General features: G+C 41.3%; 1 protein-coding gene across 1 annotated transcript in view; it reads right to left on the bottom strand.

Annotated features, from left to right (window-relative positions):
• Window positions 1-632: 632 nt before the first annotated feature.
• Window positions 633-19,663, bottom strand: part of MBOAT2 (membrane bound O-acyltransferase domain containing 2) — a 204,382-nt gene continuing 185,351 nt past the window's right edge. The window contains exons 11-13 of the mRNA XM_019537423.1: window positions 16,755-16,887; window positions 6,705-6,856; window positions 633-2,286 (exon numbers count right to left, since the gene is read on the bottom strand). Coding sequence (XP_019392968.1) covers window positions 2,061-2,286; window positions 6,705-6,856; window positions 16,755-16,887 — 511 coding nt within the window. The 3' untranslated portion in view covers window positions 633-2,060. The remainder of the gene's footprint in view (window positions 2,287-6,704; window positions 6,857-16,754; window positions 16,888-19,663) is intronic.

Here is a 19,663-nt window from a genome sequence, read left to right as displayed (position 1 = left end):
GCCCAATCCATACCAGCCCTGGATCCTGCACGCAGCATACCAACTCAAGCCCCCACATGCTATGTGCAGCACATGCCAGTCCTAGCTGAGGACAACATGCAGGGTCACTCCAGGCCACATGCTACATGTCGTGTCTGTGTCAGACTGGCCCTGCATGCTAGCTCTAACCCAGGCTCATAGTCTGTGGGCCTGATCTAAATCGGTGCCAAATCCAGCATGCAGGGCCAGTCCAGCAGAGGTGACACATGCAGCACACACCCCAGGCACAGGCAGAACCATGGACCAGATCCAACCTGCAGGCCATGTCTTTGACCCCCCCATTCTATAGCAAGTCAACTGTTATTGCAATTAATAACTAAAGCCAAAAGCCTCTTTAAACCTTATCACATCTATTGGCATCCATAACAAAACAAGAATTCCAGCTTACTAAAAAGGAGAAGATTGTATTGCACTGGCATTCTGGCAAAAACACATTTGCTTATATAATCTCGTGAATAGAGCTATTTAAATGAAGAGTCACAGTATGCTCTTCATTATTGGAGATTTCCTTGGTGGGGAGGTAGGGTGATGGAGGGACCATCTTTACCGCAAAGGAAAAAACCAAAACAAGAAATGTATAAATCATTCATCTTGTGTGTAAAGTTTCATTACTTTTTCCTGGCATCTTGTGTATACATTTTAAAGTTAAAACAATATATGTGAATAAACAGTTTTTTCATTTACTAAAAATCATATGAAAATATAGAATATAATCAAATAAAATGTAGCCCTTTAGGACATTTCTCCAGCAGGGACCATTATCACAATAAATGGTCTTTAATAGATATAATTGCAGGATAATTCCCATGATTGAATATCAAAATGAATTGTCAGATTCATATTCCTAAACATTAGTTTCTCACAATTTACCTAAAAATGTGTGAGAATTCTTTTTCTGACATTCTACTTTAAAAAAAAAAAAAAATCTTAAAGCCCACAGACTTTTTAGGCTGCAGGATATTTCTAAGGTGAAGTGCTCTTTCTCTCATTAACATTGCAGTTTAATCTTTCTATGGACTAGAGCTATAACTTCACGGTAATCTGGCTATTTTTGATTCTGTAAGTGCTTTCAACTAACCATTTTGTCTGATAAACTTCTGAATGATTTCTTCTTACTCCTCTTAAGATATTCAAAGTAAATATTTGTAAAATACTTAAATAAAATAAGACATTCTTGTACCTAAGGGTAATAAGAACTTGTACCCAAAGCCTGGTATTTACACAGTGTCTTCATCTGTGTCCTACTATGGCTGCCATTTTGTCTCTAACTAGAAACTTCACTTTAAAAATAAAAGGAATCCAGAATAGTTATCCACTCTGAAAAGGTAAATCTTTAGTTTTAAAAATTCTTTTCAGAAGGGCTCTTTACAATTAGACTCTCTCTCAAACTAACCTAATTTGGCATCAGTAATGTTTACAGTTCTGCAATGTACTATAAATTTCAGATACTTTAAGGAAACCCTCCAAATACTGAGATGTTTATTGCAATGCTTTTTAAAGATACAGAACCTTTCCATGATTTCCAATGTCATGTTCCTGTTCTTTTTGATATCATCCAACATCCTTCTGACATATGATTTTCACATAATATTAAATATGAAAATACCACTTAAAAACAATATTTCAGTAAATAGAGGGTTTAAGGCAAGTCATTCATTTGGAAAATTTTCTTTCCATATGTTAATCTAGATTAATCATTCTTTTCTACCTCATCAGTGCCTTGGGATGCTCAACGTACATTCAGCAAAGGGGCACACATATGACCCTATGGACATACGCTGTAAGTCCTGAGTGCCCATTGAAATAATGGTAATATTTCATATACAAGGCATGACCCACAGGGACATGACATGGGAGGGATTAATTTGCTTTGCTTCTAGTCTTACCATTGTATGTGATATTCCTAGGAAATGCATTCTTTTCTTACTAAACATCTTTGCAAACAAATACAAACCCTGTTAAAAGGTGCTAAAAATGGATTTTGAAAACATACAAAATATATTCATCATAGCATTCCTCAATCATTGTTTCTGTGATGGATATCTGCGGGTTACTTCTTGCTTCTGATTGAAACTATTAGTTGTTGTGGAATAACTGTTCTGTTGGAAAGCATTTTCTTCCTGCTTTAGTTTTTTGGAACATGAGGGTTGCACACTTTCTTGCTCTTTTCTTCCTTTTTGAGTTCTTTTCATTGGAAATAGCAACAACACTAAAATGCAGACAACGTGAAGACAAAAATACCAGGAGCTAGGGGGAAAGAGAGAGAAAAAGTAAAATCTTTCCTCATTATATTTATTGTTAAATATGACACTACTGAAAAATAACAAGCTCCAGGGTAAAAGTACATTTACCAAGAAAAACTTCAGTGTGACATCTCTCAGTACAGACTGCAATGTACATACACAGCTTTGCAAATCACATTGCCACTGGGTGTCTGAGAAGTCTAACACATTTTGGCTTACTTAACAGTATAACCCTTATGCTATACTTCATTTAAAAAAAAAAAAAAAAAAGAAACATTAGATGCCTAAAACCAAAAGAAAAAGAAAAAATTGAGCAATGAGAAGAGAAAAAGGGAGTGAATAATGATAACAAAAGACCCTACATAATCATTTTTGCATTCTAGATAAAGCCATATTAAGGGTCTGTGTGCAGCACTGAGGGCACAGGTAGGGCTCAATACACCACACAGAATAACTAAAGCCAGGGTGTCAAACATTTGGCCTGTGAGCTGGAGTCAGCCTGTGGAGCTGTCATCTGATCCAGAATTGCTCTTAGAGGAGCCAGGAATTTGGTGAAAAGACCCACCACTGAAATCTGCAGCACAGAGTCCCTTTTAAGTTGCTTGTGACCCCCCCAAAGGGTCACAACCCACAGTTTGAGAACCCCTGTATTAGGAAGATGTTGTGGGGATGCTCAGTGAGGATACCTATTGTGCCTTTGAAAAGTGGGAGTGGCTTGATTCTCGGTAGCGGTCCTAAAGTTTCCACAGAGGTAGTATACTCTTATATGTAATGTATGAAATCTATAAAGAAGGTGAAAAAGTTGCCTTCAGGCCAAATCAAGGTAAGTAAGGACTTGTTCCATGCCAGGAATACAAGTTATTTAGATGCAGAAGCAACTAGAGTTCTTAGAGAGATGTTGTCCACGTGCACATCCTCATTGTGTGTGCATATGCATTACAAACACTCAAGCTCTGAGGCTATTTGCCTTAGCAATGCCTATATAGTATACCCTAGCTTTAATTCTCCTTATACCCATGCTCGGAGTATAGAGAATAGTTCATATTTCCCATACCTTCTTTTACTAGCCAGCATCAGCAATGATTGATTTGGAGGAATCAGGGAGGCTGAGGTACAGGAGCAAGACATGAGCAATATGACCTATCATGAACATTAGGTATGGGCTGAAGGTGCCACAATCAGAATGGCTACATCAGAAAGATCACAGAGGAACATACAAGCACAAAGCGGAAGCCATGAGGGGTAAGGTTTCAGGCCCAGGCCAGACCTTTAGGACTAACCAGTAAGACAGGGGTGGGCAATTATTTGGGCCTGCAGGCCACATAGGGAGTTTTGCTGAGCTGTTGTGGGATGAGTCAGTACCAATCCTCCCCCCGCCCCATGCAACAGCTCACCAAAACCCCTTATGTGGGATGGGGCCACGGGCCAATGTGAGTGGTGTTCAGGAGCAGAGCAGGCAAGCAAGGTCAGGATCATGGGCTGGGGTCGTGGAACCGCAGGGCTGAGACTTGGGGCAGGAGCCATAATCCATGCCTGCAAGCCCCTGCTACGGGACCCTGGCCATGCAGCCCACAGCTGGTCTCCAGGATGGAAACATGGAGACCCTGGGATTGTGGGATGGTGACAATGCAGGGCCAGTGCAGATCCACAATCTGCTTCCCACATGTCCCAACCCCAGCCCTACACTGTCACTGCCCTGCAATATCAGGGTCTCCACGGATACTGGCTGGGAACCGTGTGGCCAGGGCACACAGCTGGGAGCTACATCCGGGGCTAGGACGGGGACCAGGTCCAGGATCTTGGTGCAGTGACAGCACAAGGCTGGGGGCGAGCTGTGATCAGTTCCCTGCATGTCCCTGCCCATGAAACTGGCACCTGTCACAGGGACATGTATGCAGTGGATCATGGCTCTGTCCTGGCCCCACACTGTCAGCACCGCAAGAGCCCAGGGTCTCCCCAGCCCTGACCTCCATCTCACACCTGGACACTGCCCCCCACCTGCCCATGGCCCCATCCTAGTCACCCAGCCAAGCATGCCTTGCCCATGGGGGTCCCACCCCCAGTGGTAGGTGTGGGGTGGATAGGCTGGAGTGTCTAGGCAGCAGGGCTGGGTCCAGCAGCTATGGCAGCCAGAAGGAGCTGTTGCTGCCAGGGCTACCAGGAAATGGAGTCTGGTCACTGAGTTGCCCCAGCCCCGCAGATCCCCATGCCTGGGCTGGGTGCAACTGAGGGACCTGCTGCAGACTCGACAAAATCCTTTAGCAGGCTGGGTCCAGCCCATGGGCTACAATTTTGCCTACTCCTGCAGTAAGACCTGTGATTCAGTTCTGTGCTCCATACCGTAACAAGGACTCTACTGAGCCAACAAGCACAAGTGGTGCTGCATATATCACATGCTGAAGATAAAACAAAAAGGACAAGGCCAGTGAAGTACTGGTGGAGTTGAATGCAATACTAATGACAGATCTGCCAGAAGCAAACATATCAGTTCCAGGGAACCACCAAGTTACCTGGAGTCATAAAGGACACAGTGAAGCTGGCTGGTATGTAAAGTTAGGAGCTAGATAAACATCCTATATGGCTTGGCCAGCTGGGGTGCATCAGGCCAACCTTACTTATATAGCTCTTTACTGGCTGAGAGGGGCACCAGGATCCCTACTTGGGTCCAGCTGGGGCAACTGTGTACAGCCTCCCAGGGTAGCTGCCTTGTCCAGGGATCAAAAGTGGAACCCAATGACTTAACCAGGAGCTAGGAATGGGAAGATGGTCCCTAAAATGGCAGTGCCATGGAGTGGTGCAGATGAAAGGTATGGGGGGAATCCAAGGCCATACATGTGATAGACCCCAAAAGGCGAAGAAGAGCAAAAAAAAATTACCGCTTTTTTATTAGCAAATTAGCAGATTTCAAAAGGACTTCAAAGGGTCTGCAAGCCACATATGCTGAAATAAAAACTGGTCTCAAGCCAAGTGGAATCAAAGAGCAGGAAGCAAGCTGCTGCCTTTTATGCCCTCAATGCAGAGCTTGCAACTACGGTTTGCTGTAGAGGTAGGTACAGCTAAAGCGAAGTTTTCCAAACTTGAGTGGTGGAGGCCCATACACACTTACTATAAGGATGTGCAGGAAAAAAGTACCAGAAGAAATGTAAATTTTCCAGAGAGAAGTATGTCTAGCTAACGCATTTGCTAAAGAATCAATATGGAGCAAACTGATACAGACTAGTTCGCTGGAGGGAGCTTAACTACTTGAAAAAAGGAAGATGAACTATGTTCTCTGATGGTAAAGTTGCTTAAATTTAAACGCAATTAAAAGAACATAAGGCCAGGCCTAAATGGAAAATACTGGAGATGCCAACAGCAAGAAAGAGAACTACCAGAAGAGTGGCAGCCCCTGTGAAAAAGACCCCCAGTCAAGTTGGGTGAAACCCTGTGCTACAATACATATGAACTAGGGGGTGTGCAAAGCAGGCCCTATTCAATTTGGATTTGGACTTGGCCTGAAATCGGGGCAGCGATTCGATTTGTTGATTCGGATCACTGTCCCCTATTCGATTCAGCTGACTCCGACTCTACAGATTCGATGCCGATTCAGAGAATCAGTGATTTGGACACAGACACAGCTTCTGGTCTAGACACAGCAATCGGCTGCAGGGGGGGCCCAGTGCCCTCCCAGACCAAGGAAGCACCAGTTGCTAAGCCAGGAGGGTGCAGGGGGACCCCCTGTGTGCTCCCCTGCGGACCTGGAAGTGCTTCTGGTCCACTTCCAGGTCTGCTGCCAAGTGTGCTGAGGAACCCCCCACCCTTCTGTGGGACACTTCATCCACCCCAGCATCGCAGCGTTCATGAACCACCTACTACCTACAGGTATGCAGAAAAAAACATTTAAAGCTGTGTCTATGGCCAAATCTTTCTGAATTTCTCTGAAACGATTCAGAGGGTTCCGATTCAATTAGGAGAGATTCAAGGGTCCTCCGATCTGAATTGGGCCAAATCGAATCAGGAACCACACAACACTAATATGAACCTTGTCTGTTCTTAAGAGGGTTTGCACATGCCTATGTGCATCTTGTTTCCCAGTAATGAGAATCTGAATGCATTTTAAAATCAATCAATCATCAGGCCATTTTAGCTATGCTCTCTTTTAAAGGAGAACATATTTATTTATCTTCTCTTGACTGATAATTTGTGACAGTCACTTTATACAATAAACACCTACTCCTGTGGCGTTCAAGCGGTGCTATGGAGCTGTCACTTGTTCTGTTTTGCTTTTCCAAGCTGTGGATGACAAATTGCTCAGGAGGTAAGGCAATGACCCAAATGTTACACTTTTATTCACCATTCAAAGGAGATGTCTTGGCACAGAGAATAATCCAACTAGTTTCCAGTTACAGGGATTTAAGAAAAACAAAATTAAAATGTACTTACCTATAAAATGTGAAAGACGGTTTTACAGAAAGCAACACAAATGGCACAACTGTGTAACTTATTGCTAATTGAGTTGCCATCCATGTTATGATATCGTAGAACAGTTTAACAAGGGAGAAGTCAATGAAGTAGTGTCTAATGTTGTTTCTCACCTTTAAAAAAAAAAGTGGGTAAAAGACACATTAGAAACCAAACACTTTTACTGAGCGAGAGTTTTCGTTCTACTACCAAAAACGATTTCAAGCTTAGTTTATCACCAACCTCTTCTGTTCTCATTTTGCTGACAAGGACAGATGATGGGGGACTATTTCACATACTTTAAGATGAGAGAGACACTGCAAGGCAGATTCAATGGCAATCCACAGATCAAGGATCCATAGTCAAAGTATGCTTTAAATGTGCCGCTGTTTTACAGTCCCTCTTAACCTAATCAAGGATTCGCTGGCTATAGGCACAGTTGGTTTCTGTACACTAGCCTTCAGCATAATATCATGTTTATTCTTCCCAACAGTTTTGTTTTACAATAAATGTCAACTAACTTCCCATACACAGATTTATGAATAATATGAAAACAAAATAGAAGAACAGTGCTAAAAGACACCCCTAACGGTCATCTAATCCAACTCCTGCTAAAGGTTGGTGTATCCTTTTAAAAAATGTCCCAGATAAATCTGTGTCTAACTTAGTGGTTCTCAAACTTTTTAGATTTGAGGCACCCATTTGACTTGAGATGCCCCTCCATAACTTTTGTGAATTGAGCAACACCCCATTTAAAACACTCATGCATTTATTACAGTGCTTACCTCCTTGCAGAAGGGTGGGGCAGCAGCCAGGCAGGGACAACCCTGAGCCTGTGCTCATCTCCTGGCACCTGCTTATCTCCTCCTCTCACATGGCACCCTGACTGAGAATCACTGGCCTAACCAGCACTTAAAACCTTCTAATAACAGAGATCCTTATAGTCTGTCTAGGTGATCTGGTCCAGTGTTGAATTCCCTAATTTAAATCTCCCTTGTGTCAATCTAAGCCCATTACTTCTTGACCTATCCTCCCCCAAAACAACTGAGCATGATCCTTGTCTTAAAAATGTTTCTGCATTGAAAACTTATCAAATTTTCCCCTCAGTCTTCTTGTCTACAAGAAATATTCCTAATTATTTCAACCCTTCCTCATGTCATGTTTTCAAAACTTCTAACCATTTTTGTTGCTTTCCTTTGGGGTCTCTCTCTACTTTTTCTGCATCCCAGCTAAGGCCTCAATATTAGGGAGGAGGGAAGAATCAATTCCTGCAACTTACACAATACTCCTTATTAAATACATCCCAAAACGGTATTAGTTTTTTTCTGCAATTTTACATTGTTGATGCATGTTCAGTTTGTGATCCACTTTAATTTTCCACATAATTTGCTGAAGCTACTGCAATTATTTCTGCAGTTTCCCTCTTCTCCTCAGCAAACACACACTATTTTTAACCTGTAATGTCCCTGAGTTTTAGCCTTGCTACCTGAATAGTGTAAAGTTATTAGCTTGTATCTGGGCTGTGCCAGTAATCTCAGGCTCCCTTGCTCATTTGTCCAATTTCTCTTCAAGCGCCTTTGTGTTTCCGATGATATAGCTCTTTTTTGCACAATACAAGGTTCTTTTAAAACTCTAGCAGGCCTCTATACCACCATTCTTTAAACAACTCCTCCAACCCTCAATTCTAGCAAAGAAGCTGTAGAAATTTCTCACCAAGCTAAGTGATAATGGCAGATGAGCTTCAATGTCAATAAATACAAGGTAATGCACACCTCAACTACATACATGCAATGCTGGGTTCTAAACTGGCTATTACAACTCAGACCTTGCCTTTGAGTCATCGTAGGTAGTTCTCTAAAAACATCAGCTCAATATGCAGCAGCAGGCAAAAAACAGACAATGAAATGTTGGGCCTTATTAAGAAGTGAATTGAAAGCAACAGGAAACATTATGCCAATATACAAATCCATGACAAGCCCACATCTTCGCTACTACGTGCAATTCTGGTATCCACATCTCAAAAAGGATGTAGTAGAATTGGAAAAAGTAAAGAGAACAGCAACCAAAAATGATTACGGGACTGGAACAGATGCCATACCAAAAGAGACTAACAAGGCTAAGACTCAAGTTTAGAAAGGTGGCTAAGGTGGGATATGATAAAGATCCAATAAAATCATGAAGGAGTACATCAACTGAACAGGGAACTGTTATTCACCAAGACACAGAAAACTAGAACTAGAGGGCACTCACTGACATTAATATGAGACAGGTTTAAAACTAATATGAGAAAGTACTTTTTTATGCAGCTACTAGTTAATTTATGGAAGTCATTACCACAAGAGGATAGAGGCAGATTGTATAGCTAGGTTCAAAAAGGGACTAAACCAACTCATGGATGACAGATCTAACAATAGCTATTAAAAAGAAAGCCTGATGATATCTCTGACATCTCTAAACCAATAATAGTGAATGCCGGGGAGGAGAATGAACTCTAGATATATCCAGTTCAATGCTCTTCCTCTAAATGATCCACTCATGCCACTGTTGGAGACAGACTACTGGGCTAGATGGACCATTGATCTGATCCAGGATGACACTTCTTATATTTTTATGTTCCTATGTTCTAATATGTCAATAACTAGATAGTTTAAGTGTTCTGAATTTGTGACATATCAAACAATCAGCTTGCTGTAACTTTGTCCCCCCTCCAGGCCTCATTTTCTTGCAAGAAATGCATGCGGTTTCATTAGGGGGAAAGCAGCTTTGTGTGGCTTGTCATTATATGTACTCTGTTTAGCAAGAACACAGTGAAGTCTTGATCTCTGGAGCTTGAAGGCACCACTGCAATACGAATAAACCCAGCCTGGGTAGTTGTACACATTTTATTTAAAGATATAGTATCATAAGTTAGATATCAAGCATGAATGTAAATCACTTACTTTATAACCCACCAAGGCAAATCTGCCCTGTACAGTGCATCTAGAGCTTTGGAAGATGACTTTTCTAGTGTTACAGATTTTGTTAGATTAGTCCAATATTTAGGTTTCCCTTTCTTAACATTCCAAATACCTGCATTATATTATTTGATTCATCAGCAGTTACTTAGCCAAGTTACAGATATGCTATTCATTTAATCCTTCCTCAAATCAATCCCACTAGGACAATGGTTCTCAACTTTGAGACTCAAAGCACCTTTCCATAACTTTCATCAATTGACTGGCACCCCAGTTAAAAAAACTAGCTTATTACTGTGCTTATCTCCTTGCAGAGGAGTTGGGCAGTCAGGCAAGGAATTAACTTTTCTGCTTATACCTTGCAGCACCCTTCAAATAACTCACAGCACCCTGGTTAAGAATCACTGCACTAGGTGAAACAATTTATATAAATAGCTGCTTGGAAAATCTGCTTGTACTTTTCATGCTTGTGGGCAACTTTAAACAGATGCTATTTATTAATAACTTACTGAAGTATTCTGCAAACAAATTAATTTTAACCTACTAGATCACAGCCAAGGTTACTCAAATTTTTAATAAGGCCTTGCTAGATGTTGTATTACTAATACATTTAGAATGGCAAATAAATATGCATTAAGTACTGCAAAGAGAAGTTACAATCATACCTAAAAGCTATTAACTAGCATTCTCTTAGAATCATCCAGACTTGTGAGCTGACTGACTTTTAAGGTTTCCTGGCTACTCTGGACAACCCACAGGAAGAGATCCCGGAAGCTTCTGGTTCAATACACAAGTTGGAGAAAAAATCTGGAAATTTGAGAGGCCATAAATTGCATACAACTTTGAAAATTCTCCATATTGCACTCTTTTAAAAGTTTTTTACCACAAGTATGAGGAATGGCAGGATTTCTCTCTCCTCCCTTATAATGTCCACAAAATTCCAGTCAACAAAACTAACCTGGCTGTTCACCACTCAAACAATCTGGTTGATTAATCATAGAATAATTAAGGAGTAGGGATGGAAGGAACCTCCAGAGGTCCTCTACTCCAACTCCCTCCCAGGATCAGTGCTACTCAAACCATCAAAAAAGGAGGGCAGATTTGCACTTTATAGATTAATGTAGCAGAAGCTTTGTGAACCTAAGCTCACTTAATTAGATGCTGCCTCTCTCTAGTTAGATAAAGACTTTTGCTCACTTATCTACTGAAGATGAGATCTACCAGGTTTGGATTGGGTTGTCTGGAAGATGGTTGGATTGTACTTGATGAAACAAGCCATTACTGAGCATATAACGGTCACAAGCTGGCAGAGGGTAGATTCAAGCTAAACATCAAGAGGTGCTACTTCACTGTCAGGGTGGCTAGGCTCTGGAACAAACTTCCAAGAGAAGTGGTGCTGGCTTCTACCCTGGGGGTCCTTAAAAGGAGGCTGGATGAACACCTTGCCGGGGTCATTTGACCCCAGTACTCTTTCCTGCCCATAGCAGGGGGTCAGACTTGATGATCTGCTCAAGTCCCTTCTGACCCTACCAACTATGAAATTATGTCTACACATGCAATTAATGCTATAAAAGGCCAACTGCACAGTAAAATACTGTGAAGTAAACCTTCCTGGAGAGAACAGATATTTCCCCAAGCAACCCGGGAACTGTCCTTTCTGGGTGTGGTAGTGCCTGCTCCAGGCTGCTTGCCTTGCTCCTCCACAGCAGCTGCTGTGCCTGCTGCCATGCCACTCCACCACCCTGCCAGACTCCACCCTGTCCCTCTGCCTCTGCCTGCAGCAACACTGCTGACCTGGAACAGGTATATTTAAAGATTCATGAAAACAAGAAATACTCTGATGAAACAGCTATAGTGGGAGTGGGAGGGTAGAGAGGATGTGCCTTCAGATGACTGTGTTAGGGAAGTGATGGGAGGAATAAATAAAAGGTAAATTAAATACAGACTGTGGGCAGATATATATTAAGGTACAAGTGATTTTTTTAAACTAATGGAAATAGGTAGGTGGCAGTGGGGGGGAAGCTGCCTGACAGCATCTCTATCCAAGGCACCTAAAATTGCTAGTTACATGTCTATTATTGACAAACTTGAAGACTTATGACTTATAGAAAGTGAGATACAAATACATCCCAATTGGTTATTAAAATCAAGTGGAGCGCAGAGATGAAGATTATTGGTATATAGGATTATTCTATTTACAGTGGAAAGCAAGATGCCTGGTTCCCTCTAATGAACTGTTTTTGTCTTTTGTTCAATAAACTTGTTTCTTGACAGGCAGTTTTGGCAGTTATCAGCTTCTCTTTGATCTTCAATTTGAGGAAAGATTTTTTAGGGAGCTTGAAAGCAGCTCTGGTATCAGCAGTAGCCTTACTGACCCAATTCCTTTCAACCAAACTTTAAATCTGTATATAGTTAGTAGTTTGTGCTGATCTCATCAACAGACTATGTCTGCCTCAAAGGATAAAGTCAAGTGCATTTGCAAGTTCTCATATCTTTACATAAGGCTACAGATGAAATAGATGTGCTCCTGAGTCTGTAACAACTGCTAGGAGCAATGGGCTGTGTCCTGCATTAGTAGTCATGTAATCAAGGACTGCGTCATTGGGGCGAAGGTGAGAGGAGAAATTGAGATATTAGGAAATAATAATTTGAAACCGAGACAAGAATTTTGTGCTCAATTCAGGGTTTACACTTTAACATAAAAGAGTCCTTTTGTATTCTTTCGTGATCCAGAGAGTAGCAGCAGTCAGAATTTTCCTTCCCAGTTTGGGTATATGCTTTTAGTGGTATGGACCTTGTCAGAATTTTCTATGTCTTCAAGAAGTTAAATAGGATCACTATATTCAATTCTAGGGCTGCCTCTGAAAACCATTCAGAAATTCTGCCCTACCCAAAATGCTACCATTGGCATATTTAGTAGTAATGAAATTTAAACACAATTACAAAGAACGCTGTCAACCAATCTGGTTCCCACTCAAATTTAAAGAATCTATAAAATCTAGAGATTTTCAAAAATTGTAGGTCAAGTGTATTTGCAGAATTGCTGTTGGTGAGCATACCAGCTGAATTCTCCATTTACAGCTAAGATCCAGACCAATTCAGTGTCATGTGGCCTGTTTTAGGGAAATGCCAAAATTCTGCTCTTGGATTTTTTATACACTCTCTCTCTGCTCGATTTACGTTCTAATATTATAAAAGCCTAAGTCTGTCCGTCTGTAATGCTTTATTCGCCCTCTGACTAGCTGGTGGAAACAGCTAGTGTGCTCCAAGCATGGGGGAGTGCTGCCATGACTCCGAAGCTGCACCGAAGACTGGACAGAGTGAGGAAGCCAAGGCCAGCAGCACTGGCCTTGATTCCCCCACCCTTCTCCTTGCAAAAGGCAGAATGGCGGCAGCATGGGGTGTTAGGTGGCAGCACTCCATCCCAGCCCTCTTCCCCCATCATTTTTGACAGGCAATTAGCTAGTATTTATATACCACCTTCTCCATGATTTTGAGAAGTCACATAGCTTTCCATCTTAGTCACTACCAAAATGAGATTAAACACATCCCTACTTCAAAGGATTAAGAAGGTTGTAAAACTGCTATGCAACTATCATGCCATATTACTGTCAGAGCTGCCAAGCCCTAGAAACACAGAACTGGATGAGACCTCTTGCAGCAGCAAGCTCATTTTCCTATGGTGGGCACCCATGTTATAAAATCCTTTTCATAAACTTTTCAAGCTCTGATTTAACTCTGGTTAGATGCTTGCCCTCACTATTCCTATTGGAAGACCGTTCCAGAACACTTCTCTGGTGTTTAGAAACCTTGGCCATTTATAGACATGCTCCAGGGGAGGGCACTTTAATTAAGAGTGGCTCCAAGCACCACTCGAATTAAAGTGCCCAGTGTTACTTGTATCAACATCCCCACACTGAAAAATGGTGGTGGGGGTGCTTTAGTTAAAGAACCCCCACCACCATTTTTCAGTACAGGGACACTGATGCATGTGATGCTGGAGTGAGATAATTGAGTCTGCTCTGATGCACTGTAGTTACAGGACATTGGAGCAGCCTCACTGCATGTGTATCGGCGCCCTTTATTTCCAAATCAATATGATTCATGACAAATTTATTCCTGCCTGCTCTTGTGCAAACACTGTCCTTTAGCTTAAATAACTCTTCTAGATCCCTGGTGTTTATCTCCCCTGATCTATACACAAGACAAGCAGTCACATCCCCTCTCAGCTTCTGTTTCTGAGTTAAACAAGTCAAGTTTTTAAGTCTCATAAAGTGGCAGCTCTGTTCAAAGTAACATTTCAACATGCTTTTTCTTAAATTCATGCCCACCATACTGTCTTGAGTTTCAGAGATTTATGCGGAAAACTACATTATTTAAGCACGGAAGGATCAAATTTTAAATCAGTGAGTGACACTAATAAGGATCTATTTATGAAACATTAAATGGTTAATGAATGAAATCAGCAGAATTAGGGATGTAACCTACTGCTGGTGACTGGGTGAGTAAAATAGGGAATGGATCATACAACATCTCCTTGGTTTCTAACACTCTTCATCTAAAGCAGGGCTGTCCAACTGGTGGTCAATAGGCCACATTAAGTTGCAGCCCCCAGGTTCCCACCTGGCTGCAGCTCCACCTATCACACCAGCTGCAACAGCAGCCAGAGTCTCTGGGCTTCCTCCTCCCTCTTTTGGCTTCTATGTTCTGTGCCCACTCCAGGTCACAGAGCACTCAGGGTGAGGCCAGGGCCATGTGATGCAGCAGTGGAAAGGAGATGCAAGGTAGGGGGAATAGAACATACATGCAGGGTGGCTGGAGTGCTGCAGGGGGGCCGCCACACAATGGGGGAGGGGGATCCTTGTGGCCACAGGGCATGTGGCCCCTAGCTGCTTAAGTTGGACAGCCCTGATCTAACTTCTTACTTGCTGCTGTCAGAAACTAGATGTACCTTTGGTCTGACCCAGCAAAACAATTTTTATATTATGTTCCAAATACAGGCTGAGGTATGGCAGGATGGGAAAGGTAGAGTTCAGAGATCCTTATCTTTGCAAACCTAAAAAGGACGGGTAAATGCAAATGAACACCATGAAAAAATAGACCTTAGCCTGTTCTAGATAGTCAATTAATAAATAATAATAATAATATAGTTCTGTATATAACTCAATCCTGATAAATAAAGAACTATACATGCTAGTAGAGGTAAATATGAAATATACGTAAGAAGCATCCCAGTACCCGAGCCTCCAGACAACATTCTAATAAGAAGCCCAGCTTACTGGAACCCTAACTGGTCACCACTACGCAGTTCTGCTGCCAAAAGAGTGCAACCATACTCACAGCTCCTCCATGACAGCAGTCCCTTTTTCTATCAGCAGAGCAACAGATGTGCAGGCAAAAGGCTTCTGCTTTCTTTAGGAAGCTGCCAGAAAGCCCATGTAGATGCATTCATACTTTCTGACAGCTGTTGAATAACAATTATTGTGCATCCTGCTGGCACAGCTGTGCTAATGAAGCTGTGTGAAGCTCCCAAGCAGCCATGTGGCACCTGGTATGGGTAGATGCTGGCAGCCAGAAGATTTGTAATATGGGAAAGCCCACTCCATTGCTGAGAAGAGGACAGAGTGCACCAATTCTTTGTTAGGGAACAGTCTGGATCAGGGGTCAGCTACATTTTTTGGTAGAGTGTCAAAAACATTGCAACCTCAACTTGTAAGATGTTGGTGTGCCCGGGCAGACAGTAAGGGAGCCACAAGGGGCCTGATCCTTGTTGTGCCAGTGAAGCCCTGGCCCCTTCCCTGCTGTCCACCCCAAGGTACAGATGCTCACACAGAGCCTGGGATGCTTGCACCAGGTGGCAGGGAGGATGCATGCAACTGCACCAGGGTCCATGGGAGTCCTGGCCCAGCTTGTTGCCAGTGGCAGGTGCACTCATACCTTGAGGTGGACAGCAGGGAAGGGGCTTGGGCTGTGCTGCCACAACAAGGATTAGGTCCCTTGTGGATCCTTTGCCATCTGCCCCGAGGCACACAAGCCAAGCAAAATGCCTTCATGTACCACACTCTGGCACATGTATTTAGGACTCTACCATTTGCATCAACCTGTAGCTGAGATGTGAGCCCAACCTTCCTAGGGGCTACAAAGAGTTTTTTGTATATTCATCTCCAGAGGCTCAGGGCTGTTGTAAGGAAAGATTATTACTTTACAACAGGGATCTTAACAATCTTTATACAGTGGTTTGAGATGCATGGAATCAAAATACAATGTATTTCATTATTAACTGATCAATCTTGAAACTCCCTCTCAGACTGCCTGTCAAAAGGTATACATGGCTTTCACATACTATCATTCCCTTCACTTATAGCTTCCTCACTGTTCTAATGGGACACTCTCCCCTAGTACCACCTCTATATTTGGGGTCATTTTCTTCCTTTGGATAACTCTAATACCAGCATCTGTTTCTAATGAAAGTTTTCCAAAGCAATGTTGAAAGACTGACAGTATTTTGACAGGTTTGTTTCTCTGGATTTACAGACTCTTAATAGCATCAATGAAACCAGTCAAAAGCTTGTAAAGTTATTCTGCTGCTGCTTGGCAGTCATTTGAGAAGAAAATTCATTGAAGCTATTTTCTGGCTGAGACAAAATAACACTGCTTTAGTTAACATTTTTTTTTGACAGTACCAGATTGAAATTTGCTTTAAAATTCTCCAGAAATTGATAGCTTAGACCACCAAAATCCTCAAGACAGCTTTATGGCCATCAGTAACATGTGAACATTTCAAGATAAACTTTACACCTGAGCTAGGTGGCAAAACAAATATTTCATCAGAAAGAGTTAGGAAAAACCTGAACTTCACATGAAAGATGTGCTCTAAAACACACACTGAGTCCTAGCTCTATTTTTATTGCCCATCTGTTCCTAACCATTCTGCCACATCTAAAAAAATAGATAACTCCTTGTGTGAAGATTGTCTTCCACTCTCTCTGTCCTTTGAAGCACACTTTTGTGCACTACAGCAGAGTCACTTAGCTATAAAAGAACTACATACTAGTTTAAAAGTGTGGTTGGTACTTACGGCTCGTGCTGCTAGTGTCACCAGCACTCCTGTTAGAAATGATAAATAATATCCTGGATACACACCATGCCAAATGGCTGAAAGGATGAAAGTTTGGATTGTAGGACTGAAGGTCACTCGCTCATAACATACTCTAGCAACCAAAAAAATTAAAAAAGGACATTAGAGAAAGAAGCTAACCAAAACAGTGCCAATAAATATTTAAACCCTTGAAATAATAGCAATTTAACCCTATGTCATTACATAATTCTCTTAAATCTTGGACCTATATAGTATTACTATTATATTATGATTTACAAAAAATGCTGGACTTTTATTAAGAGCTTTGATACAAGGTTTCAGTGTAAAGATCTTTGTTACCAAGCATACTGTTTATAGTGGCAATATACAGAAGTATCCAAAGGACTGGATGTGAGCAATAAAGACAGGCTTTAACTATCCAGATGTCTATTGAAAATAATCATAATAAATACAATTCACAAACTATCCAAGTAGTTCTGAGAATGAATTGGAGATATTTTCTATTTCAGAAACTAAAGTTAAAACTGTGGGAGGAATGATTTGGATTCATTTCTAACTGAATGAGAAGAAGGTGGAAGGCAACTGGTTGAAAGTGATCATTAAACAGCAGAATTGATGGTTCTAAGGAAGGAAAAAAACAAGCACGAGAACAGCAGCAATTAACTTAAAAATGTAGAATCTGAACTCGAGAAATTAGTAGTCATGGTCCCACTGGAAAGAATTCTAGGAGGGAAAAAAAAGTTCAAGAAAGCTGTCAATCTCATTAACAAGAAAGCTAGCAGTCGCTAAACAAAATACTATTAAAAGATAAAAATACTATTAAAAAATAAAATAGTAAGTTATCCTGATTTGGAGGAATGATATGAAACATAGTAAAAGAATGATATGGGTAGAGCAGTTCTTCTATAGCATATAAAATTAAACAGGAAAGAGGGATGTACTGCTCAGCAGAAGTACAAACATAAGGTCAAATCAGAAAAACTAAGCCATGAAGTGTTCTGTTTAGCAAGATTTAGCAGAAAAGTTTCTAGAAAATTACATTAGAAGGAAAGAAAGGGAAAAAATTAAAAAGTACATGTCTATTATTTAACAGGAAAGGTAAAAAAAATGAAGGATGACACATGGAAGGCTGAAAGGTCAATGACTTTCTGCTTCAGCCAAGTTAATTGGGCCTACAATTAAAACAACAAGAAGAAAAAGCAGAGTAAAGAATATTTAACTAAGAGTACTCAAATCAGCAGAGCCTGATTAAATTTACCCTGGAGTAGTTAAGGAACAAAGCAGTGCAATCTCTGCATCATTAGCGGTTATCACAGAAGATTGCAGAAGAGCAAGTATAGTATTTATTGTTCTAAAAAGTAAAAAGAAAAATCAACCTGTACATTACAGACCAGTCAGCCCAACTTCGATAACTGGAAAGATACTACATCAAATTAAGCAATTTGTAAGGACCTAACACATAAAAAAAAGACAGCAGGATGTGTTCTGCCAACCAATCTATAATTTTCTTTGTTGATAAGGTAACTGGGATATTGAAAAAAGAGTATGGGTTTTGACACTGTTTCACATGACATTCCTATAAGCAAACTAAGGTAATATGGTCTAATTTAAAATCACAGCGAGTAAGAGCACAGCTAACAGAAAAGCAGTCCTCAAAAGAGTGATTATAAATGGTTCAGTCTTAAATGAGGAAGACCTATCAACCTGTCTTGCAGGGGCCTGCTTTGGGTCTGGTTCTGTTCAACAGTCTCATTCAAAACTTGGATGATGGAATCAAGAATGCCCTTATAAAATCAGCAGATAGCACCAAGGTGGCAAAAGTTGCAAACGCTTTAGAGAACAGAGTTAGAATGCAAAATGATTCTTGTGAAGCTGAAGAAATGGTCCAGAATTATTAAGATGAGGTTAAAAAAATAAATAAATAAAAGGCACCCACTTGAGAGAGGGGAGGGGGGCAAATGAAATGCACTGGACCAAAATGGGGAATGACTGTTTGGGGAGCAGTACTGCAGAAGAGAATCTGAGGATTAGAAGTGACCCATAAATTTAATACGAATTAACATTATGATGCTGTTGGAGAAAAAATAAAAGCAACTTTCTCCATGAAATACAGTAACAGAAGATAATTATTCTACTCTACTTGACACTGATGATGCCTCAGCAAGTATGCTCAGTTTAGAGCACCACATGTTAACATGTAGCCTAGCTGGAAGAAAGTAAGAACAGAGCAATAAAAATAAAAAAAGAAAAGCCAGACCTATGAAAGTAAAGAACTGGGTTTGTTTTCTCTACAAAAAGAAAAGCCTGAAGAGGAGAACATAAGGTTCTCTTTAGGGATGTGAAAGGTTAAATGGTTAATCATTGAACTGGTAAGCCCTGTAATAACTGGTTAGCTTACTGGTTACTGTTTAGCTTGGGGCCTGCCAGTGAAGGCAGGGTGGGGAGAAGGGAAGCTGCACAGTGCTCCAGCAGGAACCAGAGGGCAGTTAGAAGGAAGGAGCAAGTGGGGAGGGGCAGGGAGACAAGTACCCACAGCCCAAGAGGAAAACAGCAGTGTTGTCTGGCTGGGCTTGCCATTGCCTCTTCCTCCCCCTCCACCCCCAAAGGGCCCCTGGAGCTGCTGTGTTATCGGTTAACTGCTTAACTGATATAATTAGAGGAGCCTAAGTGAATAAGTGAATGATATTTACACCCCTAGTTCTCTTTATAACCATCTTTTATATAATTTTAATACCGTCATATCCTTCTCCCCCAGACACTTTCTCTAGATAGGTCCACAGTTTTCTATATCCATCCAAGGTAGTCCAAAAGGTAATCTGCTAATTTGTAAAAGGCTGATGAAGTACTGGAGGACTGGAAGAGGGCCAACGTGGTTCCCATCTTCAAAA

The sequence above is a fragment of the Crocodylus porosus genome, unplaced genomic scaffold (assembly GCF_001723895.1).
Source record: "Crocodylus porosus isolate Cpor-Errol unplaced genomic scaffold, CroPor_comp1, whole genome shotgun sequence".
Classification (NCBI taxonomy): Eukaryota; Metazoa; Chordata; order Crocodylia; family Crocodylidae; genus Crocodylus; species Crocodylus porosus.
Note: the sequence above shows the minus strand (reverse complement) of the source record. Positions and strands in the feature narration are given on the sequence as shown.